Source organism: Arvicola amphibius, chromosome 11 (assembly GCF_903992535.2).
Source record: "Arvicola amphibius chromosome 11, mArvAmp1.2, whole genome shotgun sequence".
Lineage (NCBI taxonomy): Eukaryota > Metazoa > Chordata > Mammalia > Rodentia > Cricetidae > Arvicola > Arvicola amphibius.
The window spans coordinates 89,594,975-89,613,979 of NC_052057.2; the positions used below are offsets into that span (position 1 = coordinate 89,594,975).

General features: G+C 39.0%; 1 protein-coding gene across 2 annotated transcripts in view; it reads right to left on the reverse strand.

Annotated features, from left to right (window-relative positions):
- Positions 1-1,163: 1,163 nt before the first annotated feature.
- The window catches only part of Orc3 (origin recognition complex subunit 3), a 57,722-nt gene continuing 39,880 nt past the window's right edge, over positions 1,164-19,005 (reverse strand). For both annotated transcript variants that reach the window (XM_038347193.1, XM_038347195.1), the window contains 9 exons: positions 18,231-18,347; positions 17,300-17,379; positions 13,113-13,246; positions 10,663-10,739; positions 9,086-9,186; positions 5,985-6,126; positions 3,084-3,200; positions 2,217-2,296; positions 1,164-1,668 (listed from right to left, as the gene is read on the reverse strand). In XM_038347193.1, the coding sequence (XP_038203121.1) occupies positions 1,563-1,668; positions 2,217-2,296; positions 3,084-3,200; positions 5,985-6,126; positions 9,086-9,186; positions 10,663-10,739; positions 13,113-13,246; positions 17,300-17,379; positions 18,231-18,347 (954 nt within the window). In that variant the 3' untranslated portion in view covers positions 1,164-1,562. The remainder of the gene's footprint in view (positions 1,669-2,216; positions 2,297-3,083; positions 3,201-5,984; positions 6,127-9,085; positions 9,187-10,662; positions 10,740-13,112; positions 13,247-17,299; positions 17,380-18,230; positions 18,348-19,005) is intronic.

The following is a 19,005-nucleotide window of genomic DNA, read 5'->3' on the forward strand; positions in this document are numbered from 1 at the left end:
GAGACTTGCTCTGACCATTCTTGAAGAATACAATGACAAGCCTACTTGTTACTTGTTTTCTACCTCAAGTAGTGTTCTGGAGTATCTCAGAAGTAGAGATACACAGCACATGCTTGATAGTTTTTAAACAAAGTACTTTAAGATTTCAGATTAGTATTTATTTCATTAAAACAAAAGAGAAATAGAATGAATGCCCTAATTCTAAGCTAGTTAAGGTTTCAGTTTTCTTCAACTAAGGGCTGAATTTTCGAGAATGTCAAGTAATTATAACACATCATTTAATGGTTTAGTATGACAAGTATTTTTGATATTATGAGAACAGTTCCTGTTGTGCTGCTCCTAATCTTACGGCATGTACAAATGTAGGTGAATACCTAGAACAAGAAAACATCTGCCTTGGCAAGATAAAAATCTGCCAGTGTTAACGGTGTTAAGACCAGCCTCTATATTTTACATGCATAAAACGATGTATTGTTTCAAGATCTAGGCATAATGGTAAATGCCTTTCTTTATAATCTCATCACTTGGGGGAGATCATAAGCTTGAGGCAGGCAAGCAGGCCTGGGTTACCCAACAGTGAAGCCAGTCTGGGGAGTCAGTTTCTCAGTTTTATCTGGGATACATACATCTGTGTTGAGGAATTAAGATGAATTTTGCTCTCAGAGCAGGCCTGAGTTTAGTTCCCAGCACCCACATTTGGGGAAATCAATAGCTGACTCTTAACTCCAGGTTTTTAGAGCCTATTCTGGAACTAGCTCTTGTAGGCCAGGTTGTCCTTTAACTCACAGAGGTCCGTCTGCCTCTGCTTCCCAAGTGCTGGGACTAAGCGTGCGCTGCACACCTGGCTGTGAAGGCTTTTTAAAGAGGTTTTTTTTGTTTTTTTTTTTGTTTTTTTTTTTTTTTAACACGGGCTCTCTGAATCACCTGTAAGGCAATTTTGGCATCTGTCTCTAAATTCTCTTGGGGGTTGAACATTAAGAACATTAAGCTTTAGGTGTCCAATCCTTAAGTTCTTTGCGTGAAAGAGATCCTGATATTTTATCCAGGCCTTTATATTTTTTTGTAAGCTTGGGTGCACTGTGAGAAGGCCTTTACTAGCTGTGCTGTGGGTATCTTCAACTGTTCATGTGGATATTTTCTGACATTAAATATAAAGCCAAACAGCAAGAAAAACACCTGTTTTTTATTTTATACAATACGCATAGTGTAAGGAGTGAAAGTATTTGGAGAAAGGCATGAGTACCAAGGCATGACCAAGTGTAAGTAACTTACTCTGGATAAGAAAGTATGTCATTTATACACTATACACTCAATGCTTTGTTTAGAATTTAGTAATAACTGTAGCAAGTATAGTTACATTGTGTAAAAGCTTTAGTCATTTATGCACTTGTTGATCAGATTTGAAGTACTCCAAAGATGTTTTGATGCGCTGATTTCAGGTTAGCAGTGCATTTTTTGGTTAAACTTAGCTCAGCAGTAGCTTCCTCTGGTAGCGTGTAAATGTATGCCAGTTTTTTCATCTTTTGTCAGATGTGGAACACCTCTCTTCACTTACTTGCTTTTTAGCAGCCTCCCCATGTCAGCCTTGCTACATGGTCAGTCTTCTGTTTTGTAGGTTTTATAAAGCCCAAAAGCTCAAGTTCAGAAACGGCTCTAATAAATCGAGCACTGGAGACTCTAGCTAAGGAAAATTAGGTTTTTTTTTTTTTTTTCCCACAAGAAGGCTAAAATTTCAAAGTTAAAACAGTAACTGGTAATTGAAATAGGTAGTTGAAATAATATTCCCTAAATTTTAAGTAATCCTATTGGAAAATATTAAATGCAATTAGAATACATGTCAATAAAGTTCAAGTGGAGCTGTGTGGGATGGTACACACCTATAGCAATCCCAGCATTATATAAGAACTGACTCTTTCCCAATCTTCTAGAAATATATTTAAAAACTGGATATAAATTGAATTCTAGGTTTGATCTCAGATTAATTCAGGACACTTGGAAATGTAGGCGGTTGTAGAATGGTATGGTTGAGAAGAATATCTTTATGAATTACTAGAAGTGGGGTTTTTTGGTTGTATACTTTTTGTCCCGGGGCTTGGATTCTAGGCCCTCCCTGTGTTTAATTAAGCATATGCTGTAGCACTGACCTGGACTCTCAGCCCCAAGAAAAAAGAAACTTAAAAAACTTTTACTAAGACACCATGGTTTTAAAAGGATACTGGATCATTTCATTCATTTCTTCTGAGCTTGTAGAATTTGCATCCATTTTTTCAGCAGCTGTCACAACTGTTGCAAAAGCCTTTTGAGTACACAAGAAAAGAAAACTTGTTGCTAGGCATCTGTTTTGTAGCTGTGAGATTGTGACTAATCAGGCATTAGTACTGCTGCTCTAGAGAACTAACTAACAACACTGGCTTTATAAGCTTGTTTTAGACAACTAAAGCAGAACAGCAAAACAAAAAAAAAACAAACAAACAACGTAGTTAAAAATTTAAAAAGCAGCCAGGTGGTGGCGGCGCTCACCTTCAATCCCAGCACTCGGGAGGCAGAGGCAAGCGGATCTCTATGAGTTCAAGGCCAGCCTGGTCTACAAGAGCTAGTTCCAGGACAGGCTCCAAAGATACAGAGAAACCCTGTCTCGAAAAAGAAAAAAAAAAAAAAGCAAAGAAAGCCGTTGTCTCTTCTTTCAGTCTTACTCCAGGAAGATGGATATTTTTCTTGGTAAGAGGCTAATTCAGCACATCCTTTAATGTTGACGAGGTAGCAGTCAAATAGTTAAGATCTCTTTACTACTCTTTCTCAATAGCAGCACTTGTCCTTTACCTTGCTGGGCATTTCCTGACTAATTTCTCCTGTTGTACGACGGGTACTCATTACACCCTGTGTTCTGTGGAGTGCACAGGATGAGAACAGGAGCTCGTGAATACAGACTGCTAAGATGCTACTTCCTAAGGAACTTCTGAAGTGTAACAAACTTTGTTTCCCAAACAAAAATTTTAAAAAATTGAAATCAAAACAACAAAAAGTTGTAAGAAACCTGCCTTAAGCGGTTGGACAACCCGCATGTTCTTTTCTGTGTGACCTACCTCTGACCAGTCGACCAGGTTAATGAGCCGGCTACACTCCAGGTGCAGCTTATATGCTATACAGATGTCGGGGGCGATATTCGGAATGCAGCCTTCCTCACTTTTCAGTGCTTCATTCTAAAAACAGATTAAAAGTGAACCTTTCAGAAATGGTTAAAAGCAAAAAGATTAGCTGAACTTCCTGAGGTGGTCAGAAAGAAAATGGCCCACAAAAGACAGTGGTACTGTTAGGAGGTGTGGCCTTGTGGGAGGAAGTGTGTCACTGTAGGGGTGGGCTTTGAGGTTTCTTTCCCCAAGCTTCCCTTGCCAAGACTGTCACTCCTCTTGCCTGCCTATGAAGATGGGAGGAGTCTCGGCTCCAGCACCACGCCTGCCTGCATGCCAGCATGCTCACTGCCATGATGATGGACTTAACCCGACACTGTAAGCCGCCACCACAATTAAATGTGTGCTTTATAACAGCTGCCGTTGTCATGGTGTCTACCCAAACTAAGACATTCCTAAATTTAGCAAATCGGAAAGTAGAATCTTAGTTTCCTTTCTTCATACTTAAGTAGTATTCTTACTTGGGTTTAAGTCTTGGCCAAGCTCTAAGTCATTCTTTCAGCAAGGTTTTTTTTCCCCCTAAATCTTAAATTATACATTATTATTTGTTGAGACTACCAAAACACATTTCAGTTTGTTGTAATTAGTTTAGAGGTCTCTGGGAATGGTTACCCAATGAAATGCTCCTTCCAACTGTTTAAACTCAATTCTAGCAATCATCATGTGACATTAGTAAAGACATCTCATTAATAGGAAAGTAAAAGTTATCTCTCAAAGAAAAAGACTTTGCTATCAGCACTGTACTATCTTTTTGTTTTTTGGAAACATATAACTTGGGCTAGCCATCATAACACAGATTTATTTTGTTTATCTGTATGAATATGTCTATGTGAACGGATGTCCCTTAAGTACAAGCATCTGCAAAGACCAAGAGAGGGCACCAGAAAAGAGCTGTGAGCACTAACACCATAAGCCCTATAGAAACTCAGTATTGGTTTAACCTATTTGAAACCCATGTTTTGTTTTTGTTTTTTTTTTTTTTTTTTTTTTGGTTTTTCGAGACAGGGTTTCTCTGTAGCTTTAGAGCCTGTCCTGGAACTAGCTCTTGTAGACCAGGCTGGTCTCGAACTCACAGAGATCCACCTGCCTCTGCCTCCCGAGTGCTGGGATTAAAGGCGTGTGCTACCACTGCCCGGCAAAACCCATGTTTTTATTAAGAAACAAATCCCATACACAAAATGCATCTAAAATTACATCAGTTTTTTCTGTAACTCTACCACTAAGCATTTTAACTTGTAATTTATACATTAAAACTTTTGTTATTTCTAAAAAATTCATTTAGTGGGGGGTGGGGGCGGGAGACTAATTTGCAGGTGTTAGGTTTCCTTCCCTCCAGTTTGAGTTTCAGAGAGTGAGTTTAATCAGGCTTTTGCCTACTGACTGAACCATCTAACCAGCCACTGCTGTTATTTAAATAGGAAATTACCAAGGACAGAGAGTAGGCTGGGTGAGAGCACCTGCTGCTGTAGCTCCTCCTCCAGGCAGCCCACAGCACCTCTAATTTAAGCTCCAGGGCCTCTTGTGGGCACTGGGCTAACAGGAGCTCATGCCCACACACATAATTAAAACAAGTCTTTTAATATGAAGCCATCAAGCTCCTGATGACCACTGCCATTGCAAACCACTGCTGTTTAACTTCCTACTCTGTATCCTCTTCACATACGTCACATACGTCACGAGCTGGCCGTAGTTTGGGATATTTTTATGGAGCATGCATGTGCTACGTGTAGTACATGTGGAGGTCAGAGGACAACTTTGCGGGATCCGTTCTCTTTCCACCTTTACATGGCTTTGGGATGAAACTCAGGTTCTAAGTTTATTATCCACTGAGCTGTGTGACTGCCCACCTGACTTTTTTCCAAGTCTCACTAAGTCCAAACTGGCCCTGAACTTGATGATCCTTTTGCCTGAGCCTATGCAGTGCTAGCACTCCTGACTTAAGAATGCCTGCTAAAACATCTTTGTCAAAGGCAGACTTGTAGCTCTTCCCGGGCACACATGACCATGCAGGTGCAACATCCCTATCCATCTACGAAAAACCTTACCATCTACCAAAAAAAAAAAAAAAATTTCAGTGTTTATTGAACTGTCATAAGAAAGGTAGTTTTCAACATTTGAAACGAATTAGTAATGTTCTAGGTTTTAGGCAGCTGTGTCTGCCATTGTACACCTGAGGAGGTTCTGCAGCAAAGCCCTACAGCTGCTCTCAGAGCTTTAAAAACCCAAGATGAAATCCTGGTGTAATTTTTCCATTTAAGGGGGCTGGAGAGATGGCTCAGGTTAAGAGCACTGGCTGCTCTTCCAGAGATCCTGAGTTCAATTCCCAGCACCCACATGGTGGCTACAACCATCTGTATTAGGATCTGATGCCCTCTTCTGGCCTGTAGGTGTGCATGCAGAGTACATAAAAAATATATATAAATAAAAAAAATTAAAATTTTTCATTTAAGTAAGCATTTGTAATTTTATACATGTTCATTAGGTCTTATCACCTGTCCACTGACAAACTGTTGTTACCTACCTACAAAGGAATCATTTTTCACAAAAGTAAGGCATTATATTGTAAAGCTTAATGCCTGTGATTTGTTTAAAAACTTTTGTGTGTGGGCATGCATGTGTGTAGGTCAGAGGACAACTTTTGGGAGTCAGTTCACCTAAATCTAATCCTTTAGAAAATGTGAACCCAGAGCTGCTAACTTTCTTTCATTACAGCGGAACTGCAAACTTTGAGTATTTTTGTGATGCTGATATCTGGGACTTAAGCTTAACTGTGGGAAAACCAAGTTTCCTTCTTACCTTAAGATAATAATAAGGATTGTTGAGTGCAGTGTGGAGTGCAATTCGCGGAGCAGCATTTAAGTGCTCACGGAGTGTGTGGGCAGCACTGAAGTATACTACCTCATGCAAAGGCTGGCTCTCAGGAGGCTGAAGGTAAACTCTGAAACAGTGAAATCAAGTATCAGCTTTTAGATGTATATGTATAGGGTTATTTTTCAATTCAACAGTTCTGTCAAGCCTCTATGTTACTTAAACAGTGAAATCCACAAACCAAAGACCAAACATTACACTTCAATACTACTTTAAAAACTTACTCTGTATTTTTTTTGGCTGCTCATGGTGGTCTACTTGATTACATCTGGAATCTTAAATACGTAAAATGCAAGTAGCTGTGCACTCCCATGAGGCATTTTTCTTAGTTGGATCATTTGAGGTAGGAAAATCCACGTTAAATCTAGGCGACACCTTAAGGCAGTCCATAAGAAGGGAATGGAAGAGAACTTCATCTTTTTTGTTTTGTTTTGTTTTTTGAGACAGGGTTTCTCTGTAGCTTGGGAGCCTGTCCTGGAGCTAGCTCTTGTAGGCCAGACTGGCCTCGAACTCAGAGATCCACCTGACTCTGCCTCCAGAGTGCTGGGATTAAAGGTGTGCACCACCACTGCCCAGCAAGAACTTCGGCTTTTTGCCTGCTTGCCCTCGTTCTCATTGGAAGTTCATACATCCTTTTGCTGAGGCATTCCTTCACTGGTTATTAGTGTCTACCTCTTCAGGGCTCTGACATAATGAAGGCTGGCTGAGACATCGGCCTTGTGGGCTGAACAACCATTGGATTGGATTCTTGGGACTTTTCCATCAGGAGACAGCTATTGTTGAACTGCTGGATCACGCAGCCTCTAAGCCACTCTAATAAATACTCTGTATTTATATACATACATGTACATACATACATTCTATCAGTTCGGTTCCTCCAGAGAACTCCAATATAGTATTCCTAAGAGGAAACTATGTGTTTCAGTTCTAAGTCAAACGTTTAGTCAAACATTTGAACATTTGTTATATTTATGCTTAAAATCTCTAATGGAGAATTTCTTGAAGTATTACTGACTGAATTTCCTAAGTTATTCAGAAAACATCAACATTTCTACCATAGCAAGCATTCTAGGCTTTGGGAAAGTGGTAACAATACTGAGTTTAGGAAATCTTTAGTATCAGGAAAAGACACAGTTGATATTTTTGATATTTTTCATGGAATGATATCCAGGAGCTTTTTTATTTTTTTTAAAAAGTAGCTAAATAAGGGCTAAAGAGATGGCTCATTGAATAAAAGCAACTGCATTACAAATGTGAGAACCTGAACCTGAATTCCAAGTACCAATTCTAAAAAGCCAGCTGTGGCCGTGTACACATGTAACCTCTATGCTGTAGGACTGACATCTAAATTCAGGTTCAGTGACAGATGCTGTCTCAGAGGACACCTGATGCCCTCTGGCACACTCACACACACACTCACACACACAACACACAAAAAAAGAAAAACTCTAAGGCTAAACTTTAGTTTTAAAGTCTTTAAAAACAAATTGTTCACTAATAAAATTCAATAATTACAAAACTGAATATAACTTCTAACTTTATCTTTTGCTTATGAGCTAGATGACAAACCAATTTTAATCTGTGCTGAGTCAGTGGCAGTGCCATGGCTGACAGTCTGGAGGCCTGCAGGGACGCCTGCTAGGCAGAAGCTTTGGCACACAAAGTGCAAAGGCAGAACAGTAGGTTCTAACCTGGATCAAAACAGTTAGCTCCCATGACTCTTAGTCCTATGCTTACTGCGTGTTAGTCACATGACTGGCTGTGAAGGTAGAGCAGAGCAGTGTATCCACCAAAGACACTGCCCCAGCCCTTTCCCTCCATGCACTCATTCTGTTCTGCTGCTCTCTGTGACCAAAGAGGACAGGAAGGGAAGAGGACACTGCCATGTAAATCATTCCTTACCACCACCTCCTTCTACCTCAAGAGTTCCTGACCCTTCTCATGTGCTCAGACGCTGGCCTTTATCCACAGTGTGCTTGTGAAGCAACATAGATTTTGAATTACCAGTCTGCTTGTATTTCATTTTAAATATCCTTTCTCCAGACCTCAAAGCTCTGTCAAACATCTGTACTCTGGGTCTTGTGGAAAATATGAGTTTTGGGTGTTACGGCTCTCATCTCTCTTAGCTTACTTGCCCTCTTTCTCTTCTGTTTCCTTGCACTTTCTTCTTCCCCTTTCGCTCTTGCCTTTAACGGACTACAATCTTAATCTCCTTCCTGGAAGAGACAGTCTTGGTAACAACACCAAGTCTTTGTGTGGGAAACTTTGTGATTTCACAACCAATTTCAATCATTCTCATCATTATTTCAGCAGCTGGTGAAAGGTTGAAGAGGCAGATGTAATAGGCAAGAAGTCAGACTGGCTGGCTGGTTGGAGAGCCTCAAATGCTGGGTTACAGGCACAAACCACCACATTCTGCTCTGCTTTTAACTGCTTAAGTCATTTTCCTTGGTACACGTCCCACTTTATAATCTGTAACATGGTCCAAGTTTCCAAAAGGCTACTTGGAAAGATAATTTCATGTACACACATAACACTGCCCTTTGGGAAATACACAAAATAGTCTTCCCAGGAAAAATCACAAAACAAACTAGAATAGGAGACTCGTCAGACACTTCAATATACATCTGGTGCTGATATTTAGTTGACCTGATAAACTATTAAGAACAGAACAGTAACATGGCTAGTATACAATGTCTGTTTCTTGGCTTAGTCCAGATCCAGCATTTACTACTTAAATAGGCAGAAAAATGATAAAAGTACAATGCAAAACTGGAGAAATACTTTGAAACTTCCCATATTTCCTCACCAGCCTAATGGGCTAAATGAAGTTTAAACCTGCTTTCTTCCAAACAGTAAAAAATTAACCAAACCATTTGATTAAATAACTCAACAAGGACAAAAGGTCAATAAAAAGTGCTAACTCTACTTAGATGGAAGAAACATCCTGGATTGGCTATGGGCAGCTAGTTACTAGTCTTATTTGGAGAAACAGGGTTACTTTTAGGTCTTGAGAGCTTCAGACTCACCTCACCAGGTTGTCGATGAAGTTCACAACATTTTCTCTGAGCATTTCAAACTTGGTTTGCTTCTTAGTTGTTCTCCTTAATTCCTTCATTTCCAATAAGGACTATAGGGCACAGTGGGGAGTGGGTAAACAAAATGAGTTTTGGAGAGAAACACTTTCAGAGAGAGCTGTCACTCAAGAAAAGATGCCCTTATGCAGAGTACAAAGAACCAGATCAAAACGTGTTTTATTTTCTGTTAAGACTCTGCCCTCTACATGTTCTGCTTTAAACACACACCAAGGAAAGCAGAGAGCAGTTTGCTCCACTGCTCAGGATTACAAGAGTGCTCACTATTTAGAAACCATTAGTACATTTATGAGCATGAGGGAGCATGCCAGAAGAACAAGGAACAAAACACCGTCCATTACCACCACAGCTTTGGGTCACATTAACAACAGATTCTGTGAAGTTAGTTTTCACCTAGACTGAAATTCTATGCTACATTTATAACTTAGTAGTATGGTACAAAGAAGGGTCTTCATTTGGCAACCGAGGGCTCAAAGTGCATTATCTGAGAACAACAGACTGCGTCTCAGTTTTAGTTTTGAATGGTAATTCAAAACGAAAAAAAAAAAACTGAGATTGTAGTTCAGTGGTAGGGTTCTAGCTAGTGGAGACTTCCTGGGTTTGGTTCCTGCACCATAGGCAGGTAGGTGTAGGGGTGTGTGTGTGAAGAAAATTGGCCTTAGACTCTCTCAACTCTCAGATCAAAGAAGTACATTATATCTATATATTCTTTTTGTAAACCACAGACCTATTTTTTCCTTACAGCTAATATTGTTTTCTTCCTTGAGGCTTTAGGAATGGTCTCTCTATTACCCAGTGGACTGCAGCCTGTGTGCACGTACAATCTAGAATGACAGTGAGGCAAACCGCATGGCAGTACAGAGTGGAATCTGCCTCTAGCTGGAGACAGATTCTGTCTTCCCACACTGGTCAAGGTCCCGGCTGGGTGGCACTCCTAGTGAGGCTGGTTCATTTGCATTAAGATAAGGTGGTTTCCTTTGCAGCATTCCTAACATCAAGTTACAAAAGAACCTCAGTGATGTTTGGCTGGGCCAGTCTTTCTGAGTATTTTATCAGACATACTTATTCCTTTTTCTTTTGCATGCTGGCCAGAGCCTAAGCATGCTTTTAAACTTCCTAACCCTTCCATATTCTCTAAAGCCACCCTCCCTGCCCTGTGGCTGCCTGCTTATTTTCCTATTTTTGTCCTCTGAACCACTGCTAATTTTTTTCATCAATAAGAAAAAGGACCCCAAAACAGGACCTCAATTTCCCTGGTATTTGTATGATGGTTCCCCCAAAATTTCCTGTAATACTCCTTCTCTGCCTTCTAATTCTTCAGTAGGCACAGAAAACCAACCCTGTCTTGCAGTTTATATGGCATCAATATGTCTGCTTTATCAGTTGCAAAGTTACCAGTTGTGATATAAAAATGAAAGTGAAGGCATTCTGGCAGAGCTAGTCTAAACAGCTGAAACAACGGCACCAGCACCGCTCCTAATGCAGCTGGAAGGAAAAGAAAGATACCTAACCTTCTGAAGGTGATAGAGGTCTGTTTTCTGCAGCCCCTTTGGCTGTGGTCCACAAGCATCCTCTTCCTCCTTGCTATCTGTTTTGAATACAAAACCAATATCCAATAGAGGGAACAAACATTTACACTAATTCAATGGAAGTAAAAGTTACACTTTTCTTTTTAACATGAACAAGATCCTATCAGACAAATGACACTCCAAAACTAAAAGCACTACATAGTATAGTTTAGATGTCAGTAAGGTCTTTAACTACTAGCTACTGAATTCTGAGTGTGTTTTGAACTAACAAAGCAAAAGCCTGCATAAGTATCTTTTAAAAAAAAATCATCCAAACTTGAAACTATGTCTCTTTGACCTCGCTAGACTGTAAACATGGTAAGCTACATTCTGACAAACCTAGTCTCAACCTTGCAATTTAACATTCATTCCTGTTTAGCATGAGGAAGGTAATGTAAAAGCTGTAAGTAAAATCAGTTCGATAACTGATAAAATGTATAACTATGCTTCTGCAGGGGATGACGCTCTGACTTGGTAACCTGACACTGGGAAATGATCCGCTTCATGTATGGCTGAAGAATTTAGCTTAAACACACACACACACACACACACACACACTCTTAAAGAATCAGAAGATAATCCCTGATTTTGGAAATGCTAAGGTTAACATAACTACTAGCTAAATTCTTTTTCCCATTTTATTTATTATTATTATTATTATTACTATTATTATTTGTTGGTTTTTCGAGACAGAGTTTTCCTGTAGTTTCTAGAGCCTGTCTTGGAACTAGCTCTTGTAGACCAGGCTGGCCTCGAACTCAGAGATCCGCCTGCCTCTGCCTCTGTGCTGGGATTAAAGGCGTGCGCCACCACCGCCCGGCTTTTTCCCATTTTATTAACTTGTAGCAGAACCTTAAAAGTGATGGTAACACTCAGCCTGATTTAACGCCCTCACCCCATTTAAATCCCAATTATAATATACCATTAGTGTACAGAAACCAGAGGATTAAAATAACCAAATATTTCTTCTTGTGAAAAATGCTGAGTGTATTTTGTTATTAAGGATTGACTTTTAAAAACTGAGAAATAGACAAATCACCAGGAGGGTGGTTTTGCTTTAACTCAAAAAACACTTTATTTTTTATACTGTTGTCAATCATTTTAATCTTCAATCTTCCATTTCAGAAGCTGTGATCCTTCAGTGCTAGTGTAACAATGGATCTGTTCACTAATTCATACAAAGTCTAATCAAAATTATTATGGTATTATGATATCAGTTTCCTCCTAGAGAATTTCTGAGTCCAATTTATTTTATATTGTATACTTTTGGTGATACTTATATTCTTAATAGTGGCTTCTTCTCATTGGTGAAACTACAATTGTGAACTGATCTCTCCTCTCTCTCTCACTCTCTCTCTCTCATACACACACACACACACACACACACTGACCTAGAGGTCAAGAAAGGTGGGTTAAATTCTAGGTTCATATTAGATAGCTGTGAAATATCAAACAGCTTACTTTTTCTTCCTAGATTTCAATTTCTAATATCTGAAATCTCAGTTTCTAAAATTTTTACTTTTGTCAAGTGTTTCAGGTCATTGTTAAGGTGTTAAAGATCACCACACATATTTTGGAGGGAAGTCTTCTTAGCACCTTTGCAGAATTGCTCACCCTACCTGTTTGTACCAAACCACTTTGATCTTTTATTAATTGAGTTCTCATCAGAGACCAGCCTGCATAAAAGATACAGGGAAGATCCCCACAAAAGTTTCCTTAGAAAAGGGAATGTCTCATAAAAAGGAGTTTAAAGACAAATAACCAACTACCAATCACAGAAGGGATTCAAACTGCAAACAAAGTATTTTTGAGAGGCCACATCTAATTCTGTTGCCTCTGTATCAATCAAGCCTCTTTCCTTGGCCCCATCCCAACACCCTCTAGATCAGGAAAGAGTATAAAATGGTCTAGCTGGGGCTGGAGAGATGGCTCAGCGATTAAGAGCACTGCCTGCTCTTCCAAAGGTCCTGAGTTCAATTCCCAGCAACCACATGGTGGCTCACAACCATCTGTAATGAGATCTGGTGCCCTCTTCTGGCCTGCAGACATACATGCAGACAGAATACTGAGAATATTGTTTACATAATAAATAAATTTAAAATAAAAAACAAAAACAAAAAATAAATATTAAAAAAATGGTCTAGCTGAAGAATCAACTGTCTCCAGGTATATCCACCCAATTTCATCTGAAGAACAAAAATGTTCTTCCTCCATTTAATTTTCTGCATTGTTTAAACAAATCTAGAGGAGAAGCACTTTGCCTATTTGTGGTTGCTGAGATGTACCATTCTGAGCCTTGCCTGCTGGCTGATCTTGAAGAGTTCAATGCCATTCTGGTTAAAAAACTGTCACGCGTGTTCAGGAAGAATGAGCAGCATTTTACACTTACTTACCATCAAGGTTCTGAAACTGGGTCAGGAAATCCTTTACTTTTTGTGTTGTGCTGCCAAGCTGCTTTTCAGCAGAGGAACTCAAAACCTCACAACACTTCTCAAGCACGCTCATCAGTTCGTCCTTTGCCAGCATTCTACAAAACAATCAGTGGCAGATCTGATATAACTAAAACATTAGCACACCCAAAACCTTTTCTACATATGAAATGTTTTTGTTCAGAGATGAACTAAAAAAGAGAGAGACTTTGTTCAATATGTTTCATTTAGAAGTATAGAGTCATAACAATATGCTTAGCTGAGGGAGTAGCCAAAGAAAGGTTTGTGTTTATAACCTGGTTCTGATACTGTAAGAACAAGCTCCTTACTTATATCTGGTCCTTGGTATCCTTATCTGTAAATGGGAACACTTCAACCTCCAAACTGAAACATTCCCTTCTGGGTGGAGGCTCAGGAAATAAATGAAGCCTACAACGCTTGAGCAGAAAATAGAAGTCATGGGTTCTAGAAACTTACAAAACAAACAGTACGTATGAACTTGAATGTATATAGTAAAGCAATTAGTATATCAAAATGTCTAAGCTACGACGGGTAAAATCAGATGGTGGCACTGATTTAGATAGTGATAATATGCCAACAGAAAAGAGAGATCAAGGAATACATGGAAGTTAAGTATATATCACAGGTAGCATTTCAAATCACTGGGGAAGATATGCCAGGTATCAGAAAGTTATAGAGCACTACTTCCCATTATATACACAAGTCTATTCTGACAGAGAAAAAATGTATGCTTTGGGAAAAGGAAAGAAACAGCTCATCCCAGAAAAAGCAAAGATGCTAAAGCCAAACAAAAAAACATTTGTGAAGAAGCAGACACGCTGTTAGCACCTCGTGCCCTGGGCAAATCAACTTTTTAGTTTACTTTCAGAAAGTCTACATCCATGTACTCATTTTGTGGAAATAATTACACAAATGTATAAACACACATGCTTGTCACTAATGTTTGTAATAGTGAAGAATTAGGAACAACCTAAATATATATCAAGTAATTAAATTTCTGATTAAATTAAACACATTCCCAAATGCAGGATATTTGAAATGATGAAGTGGGACAACACACAGGCTAATGCCAACTTCCACTTACACACGTGTGTCATGTCACGAAACTCTACTCTGTGAGATACTATTATTATTCCCATATTAGATACAAGGAAATGGAGGCACACAGAATTTAAGTAACTTGTTCAATGCCCCAAAACTGGTCACTGACAAAGCTGAATTTTGAACTTAGAGGGGGCAGAACGAATAAAAATTCCTCCTTATCTGCTCCAGGCTGACATTTCCAGCTTGCATCACCAGTGCTGGCACCATGTATGTTCTGACTGATTGTCCACACTGCAGCTCAAAACACTGTCCATGCTAGGACACCCATGCACCCACTCCGAACTACATGAAAAAGTTAATTGTTAGAGAAAAATAAAAGCACAATAAAGAGATAACCACAGAAGACAAATGGGTTTCCATTTTAAATTGGTCAAGTGATAAAATATATATAGGATGATGGGGAGTGAGCTATAGTAAGATTAGAGAAGGTGCTTTTGTGGTAGATAAATCATTAAGCTGCAAAGGTGGGTACATAGGGCATGTCTGGCGAAGCAAAGGCCGTGGAGACAATGGTATAGAGATGCAGTCACAAAGAAGCAATAGAGCTGGGAACAGATAGATCACTGTACAAACTAAATCTTTTACTCTGCGTGAAATGAAGAGAACTAATGGTCTTAAAAACAAAGGACGAAAATAGAAAATTGCTAGTCATATTTTCAAAAGATATTCTGACATCCAAAAGGAATATGTATGAAATCAGGAAAATGAAGTTTCTTTTGGTTGGACAACCAGTGGGATAGATAAAGATGATAAGTTTCAGGGGGCTGAATCAGGATTTCGGTTTCATATGTGTCAACTCTGAGATACGTTCTATGGCTCCCACAAGACTGAGAAAGCGTTAGAGAAGCTTGGAAGGAGCACGCACTGAGGAAGGGGCAAACAGAAGTCTTAAAAGCCATTAAATAAGAACTGACAGTGAAGTTTAGAGAACATACAGAGCATGGGTAACTTGCATGAATCCAGTTTAGATGATCAGAAATAAGCCTCACTGTGAATGAGTATAAGGTGAACTCCTTTCTTATATACTACTTTCACTAACAAAAACAACAAAAAAGTCCCACATTTTTAATAAAAACTGAAAATACAAACTCATCTCTTTATCTATTTCTGAACCAGAAAACTGAGGTTTTTGCTAGGCTAGCTCACCAGTGGGCTTTCAGCCACCATGGAATCTGAATTCAAGATCTCTTCAAGACTGGCAAGCACTAAGAAACCTCTCAAGCCCCTAACTTTGTTAGGTTTTAATCACTTGTGGAAACCGAGTCATAAGAAAATCAAGATTTACTTAAAACTATTTGGAAAGTGAAAATTTTAACACTGGCAAGACCTTCCTTTGGGGTTCAGGACCCAAACTTTGGAGGCCTACTCAACAAGGTTAAGAGGGTCAAAAAGAACAGCCTATATTGTGGTCCTTGCTCTTAAAGGTCAGCTGGCAACTAAGGGATGACGGGATTCCTTTAGTAAGTCATCTGTCATCTTGATTAGCGGCCACAAAATCTCCAAAGATTGGACTCTAGCCAGTGTACACCCCAAAGGGGACTAATCAGTGCAGGTGGACAAGTCCTTCCCATATGGCTCCAGAGGGAGCTATATGGTCAGCATGGAGCTACATGACCATGATCCATTCCTACAGGGAAAACTAAAGGAAACTGCTGACTTTAAAATAAAAAAGATACAGGATACCTGTATAGTCTTATTAAACAATTTTGCCAGATTTATCATGTATGTCAAATTCCAGAAGTTACTGACTTGACTTGTCCAATATTAAACCCTATTTTCCAGGAGATACTCAAAATGGGAAGCAAGAGAGACCCACTGAAAGACTTGTAAATCAACTGAGTGCTTACACTTTCTCTGAAAAAGATGCCCCATAGATAAACTTCGGATAGGTACCTATGCCAATCAAGCAAAGCCTTTATTGAACTCCCTATTCTCCTTAAATAGCTATTCAGAAGTGCCTCTTTCAAAATTCAACAAACTGTTTCTGAGACATTGTAGCCTACACTGGATGTGAATGTTTGTGTCTTCTGTCCTTGCTCATTTATAATTGCTGTCTTCCAAATTCCAATCCCTAAAACTTCATAATGCTAATAACTAAATGATGCCAACCCTTCATAATGCTAACTAAGGGATGGCAACCCTTGACCCCATGACCAGCATGGTCTCCTTCTACCAGGAGCAGTTGATCTATCTGTCTAAAGTAATGAATGCTTTGGGTCCCCGTTTTCCAAACTTGGTGTGAGCCCTAAACTCCCTTCATTGTCTCTATTTGGTTCCAAAGCAGCTAAGATAGTTGTGATCCTATATCACAAAAAATTGGGTTCAAGACTCTAAAAAGAAAATGTCAATATAAAAAAATAAATGTGTAGCCAGGTGGTGGTAGCACATGCCTTTGATCCCAGCACTCAGGAGGCAGAGACAGGGTGATCTCTGTGAGTTCGAGGCCAGCCTGGTCTACAAGAGCTACTGTCAAAACAGGTATCAAAGTTACACAGAAAATCCCTGTCTTGAAAAATGAAAATAAATTAAGTAAATAAATGTTCAAAATTAAATACATTCAAGTGTTAAAGGTAAACAAAAGATCTCAAAGCTGGTTATGCACTAACTAGCCAAATTAAAAAGATGAAAGAAAAGCAGGGCTCTAAAAAATGAAATCTTTACTGCTAACCAATTTTGGTTATATCTGGCACCAAACCAATAGATTTAAACGGTTTATAATGAGCCAGTTCAGGTCCAAGTGTAAAGCACATTAAGCTGGTAACTGTTCAACGCTATTGGGGCTCAGAAGCTGCTCTGGAAGCACAGACTCCAGAAGACACACAAGGAAGTGAGAAATAGAAGGTTGCTGCATTAATTACATCATTACCACCAGAAACTGCACACACAGATTCAAAAGGCTTTCAAATATCCTTAGGTACAACAGGCCATGTAGGAAACTTTTGGGCAGACAGAATTCTGGAGGAAGGTGTTACTTACTGGCAGGCCTAATGCAGACAAAAAAGGAACAAAACCAAAAGATTAATTACCTCAGCAGCTGCAAGGCTGACGTGTACTCCTCGGACTCCCATACATTGTCTTCCAGACACGTGCAGTATAGCTCCCTGATCTATAAATGAAAGATAGGGTTGATGAGGAATAAAATTCACCCACTAAGTTGCCTACTAGCTAGGCAAAATATACATAGCAAACAAAATATGATATTAATAAAAATTTTTCACTAAATTGTAAGAGACTTCTTAGTATATATTTCACTAAATTACAAGAGACTTCTTGGCATATATTGGATCAGACACTACAAAAATATAAAAGTCAAATGAAATTGTACTGGGAATGGCTGACACCAGTCACTTATATATCATTAAAGTTGGAATAAATGGCTGATTGAAGATTTAATAGCTAAGTTAGCAGAAATTCCCACAGGTCATTCCTCGATTTGATCTCTTAAACTCTTAGCTAAAGATCTAAAAATTAATTATTCTATTCACATGCATTCTCCACATGGGTCATAAGTTTGGGGTATAATACAAGGTCAACTGAGCAGAGTACTGTGTTTTATTTCTTGGTACAATGCAAGGTTAACCACTAAATTATTATTATTAGATAAATTTTAAACAGATTCTACCTCTCAAACTAGCTCTCCCTGTGCACACGACAAACGAAGAGCTAGGGTTGTATTGGCAAGGTTACATGCTACAGCGCAAACGCAGAGGAGACGAGACACTGGGCTCCACGTGGCTATTGCTTAGCTATGACTTTCAGGAAAAAAACAAAACAAAAGAAACAAAAAAAAAAAAAACCCAATTTCTATTATTAGTAATGTAATAAGCTGGAAAAGATTGTGTTCTTATTATAAGAATTGGCTCCATTTCAAATTCCAATGCCTGAGTGTTAGAGAAATCAAAACAAGAAAGTACTATTATTCCTACGCTGTTGACTCCAAATGAAGAAATTTTATACCTGCCGACCCAGTGGGTACTTGGGAAGACAAGAGGTAAAATTATGAAGACATCTCAAAACAAGGAAGTAATTCGTATGATAAACATGCAAGTTTTCCAGTAATAATTGAGTTTCCTCCTAAAAAAAAACAAAACAGAGTACACTAATAATATGCAAGGCAGTAAAATAAAATTTAAACATTTCTAGAAAATGAATGAGTGTTTAGAACTATGAATTACTTTTCTTAATTCATGAAAAATTGACATATACATCAAATTCAGGACACAGTCTAGGTAGTTTTTTAGTACCAAATCAGAACTGTGTTCTGATGTAATTTAGCATCTTTCCTGAAATCAACCCCACCAATTACACACTTATAGTAGAGCATTTTTATCCTCTATCTGCCACTACTAAGCAGCTGGTGTGTACTACAAGGGAGCGTCACTGAAACAGCATACTGCTGTAGTTCTGGCCAACAGTTCAACTGAGATCTCCTTTGTGAGTTTTATCTGTGACGTTCCTGTGGTCCATAAGCAAATACAGCGCAGACTACTCACTGCTTATAATCCAACCATAATAGGACCTTATTCTAGAAGAGTGAGGGAAAGAGGAATGTAATAAATAAGGCAGACTCTTTAAAATCTTGCATCAGGCCAGGCGGTGGTGGTGCACACCTTCAATCCCAGCACTCGGGAGGCAGAGGCAGGCGGATGTCTGATATACAAGAACTAGCTCCAGGATAGACTCCAAAGCTACAGAAAAACCCTGTCTCAAAAAACCAAAACTTAAAAAAAAG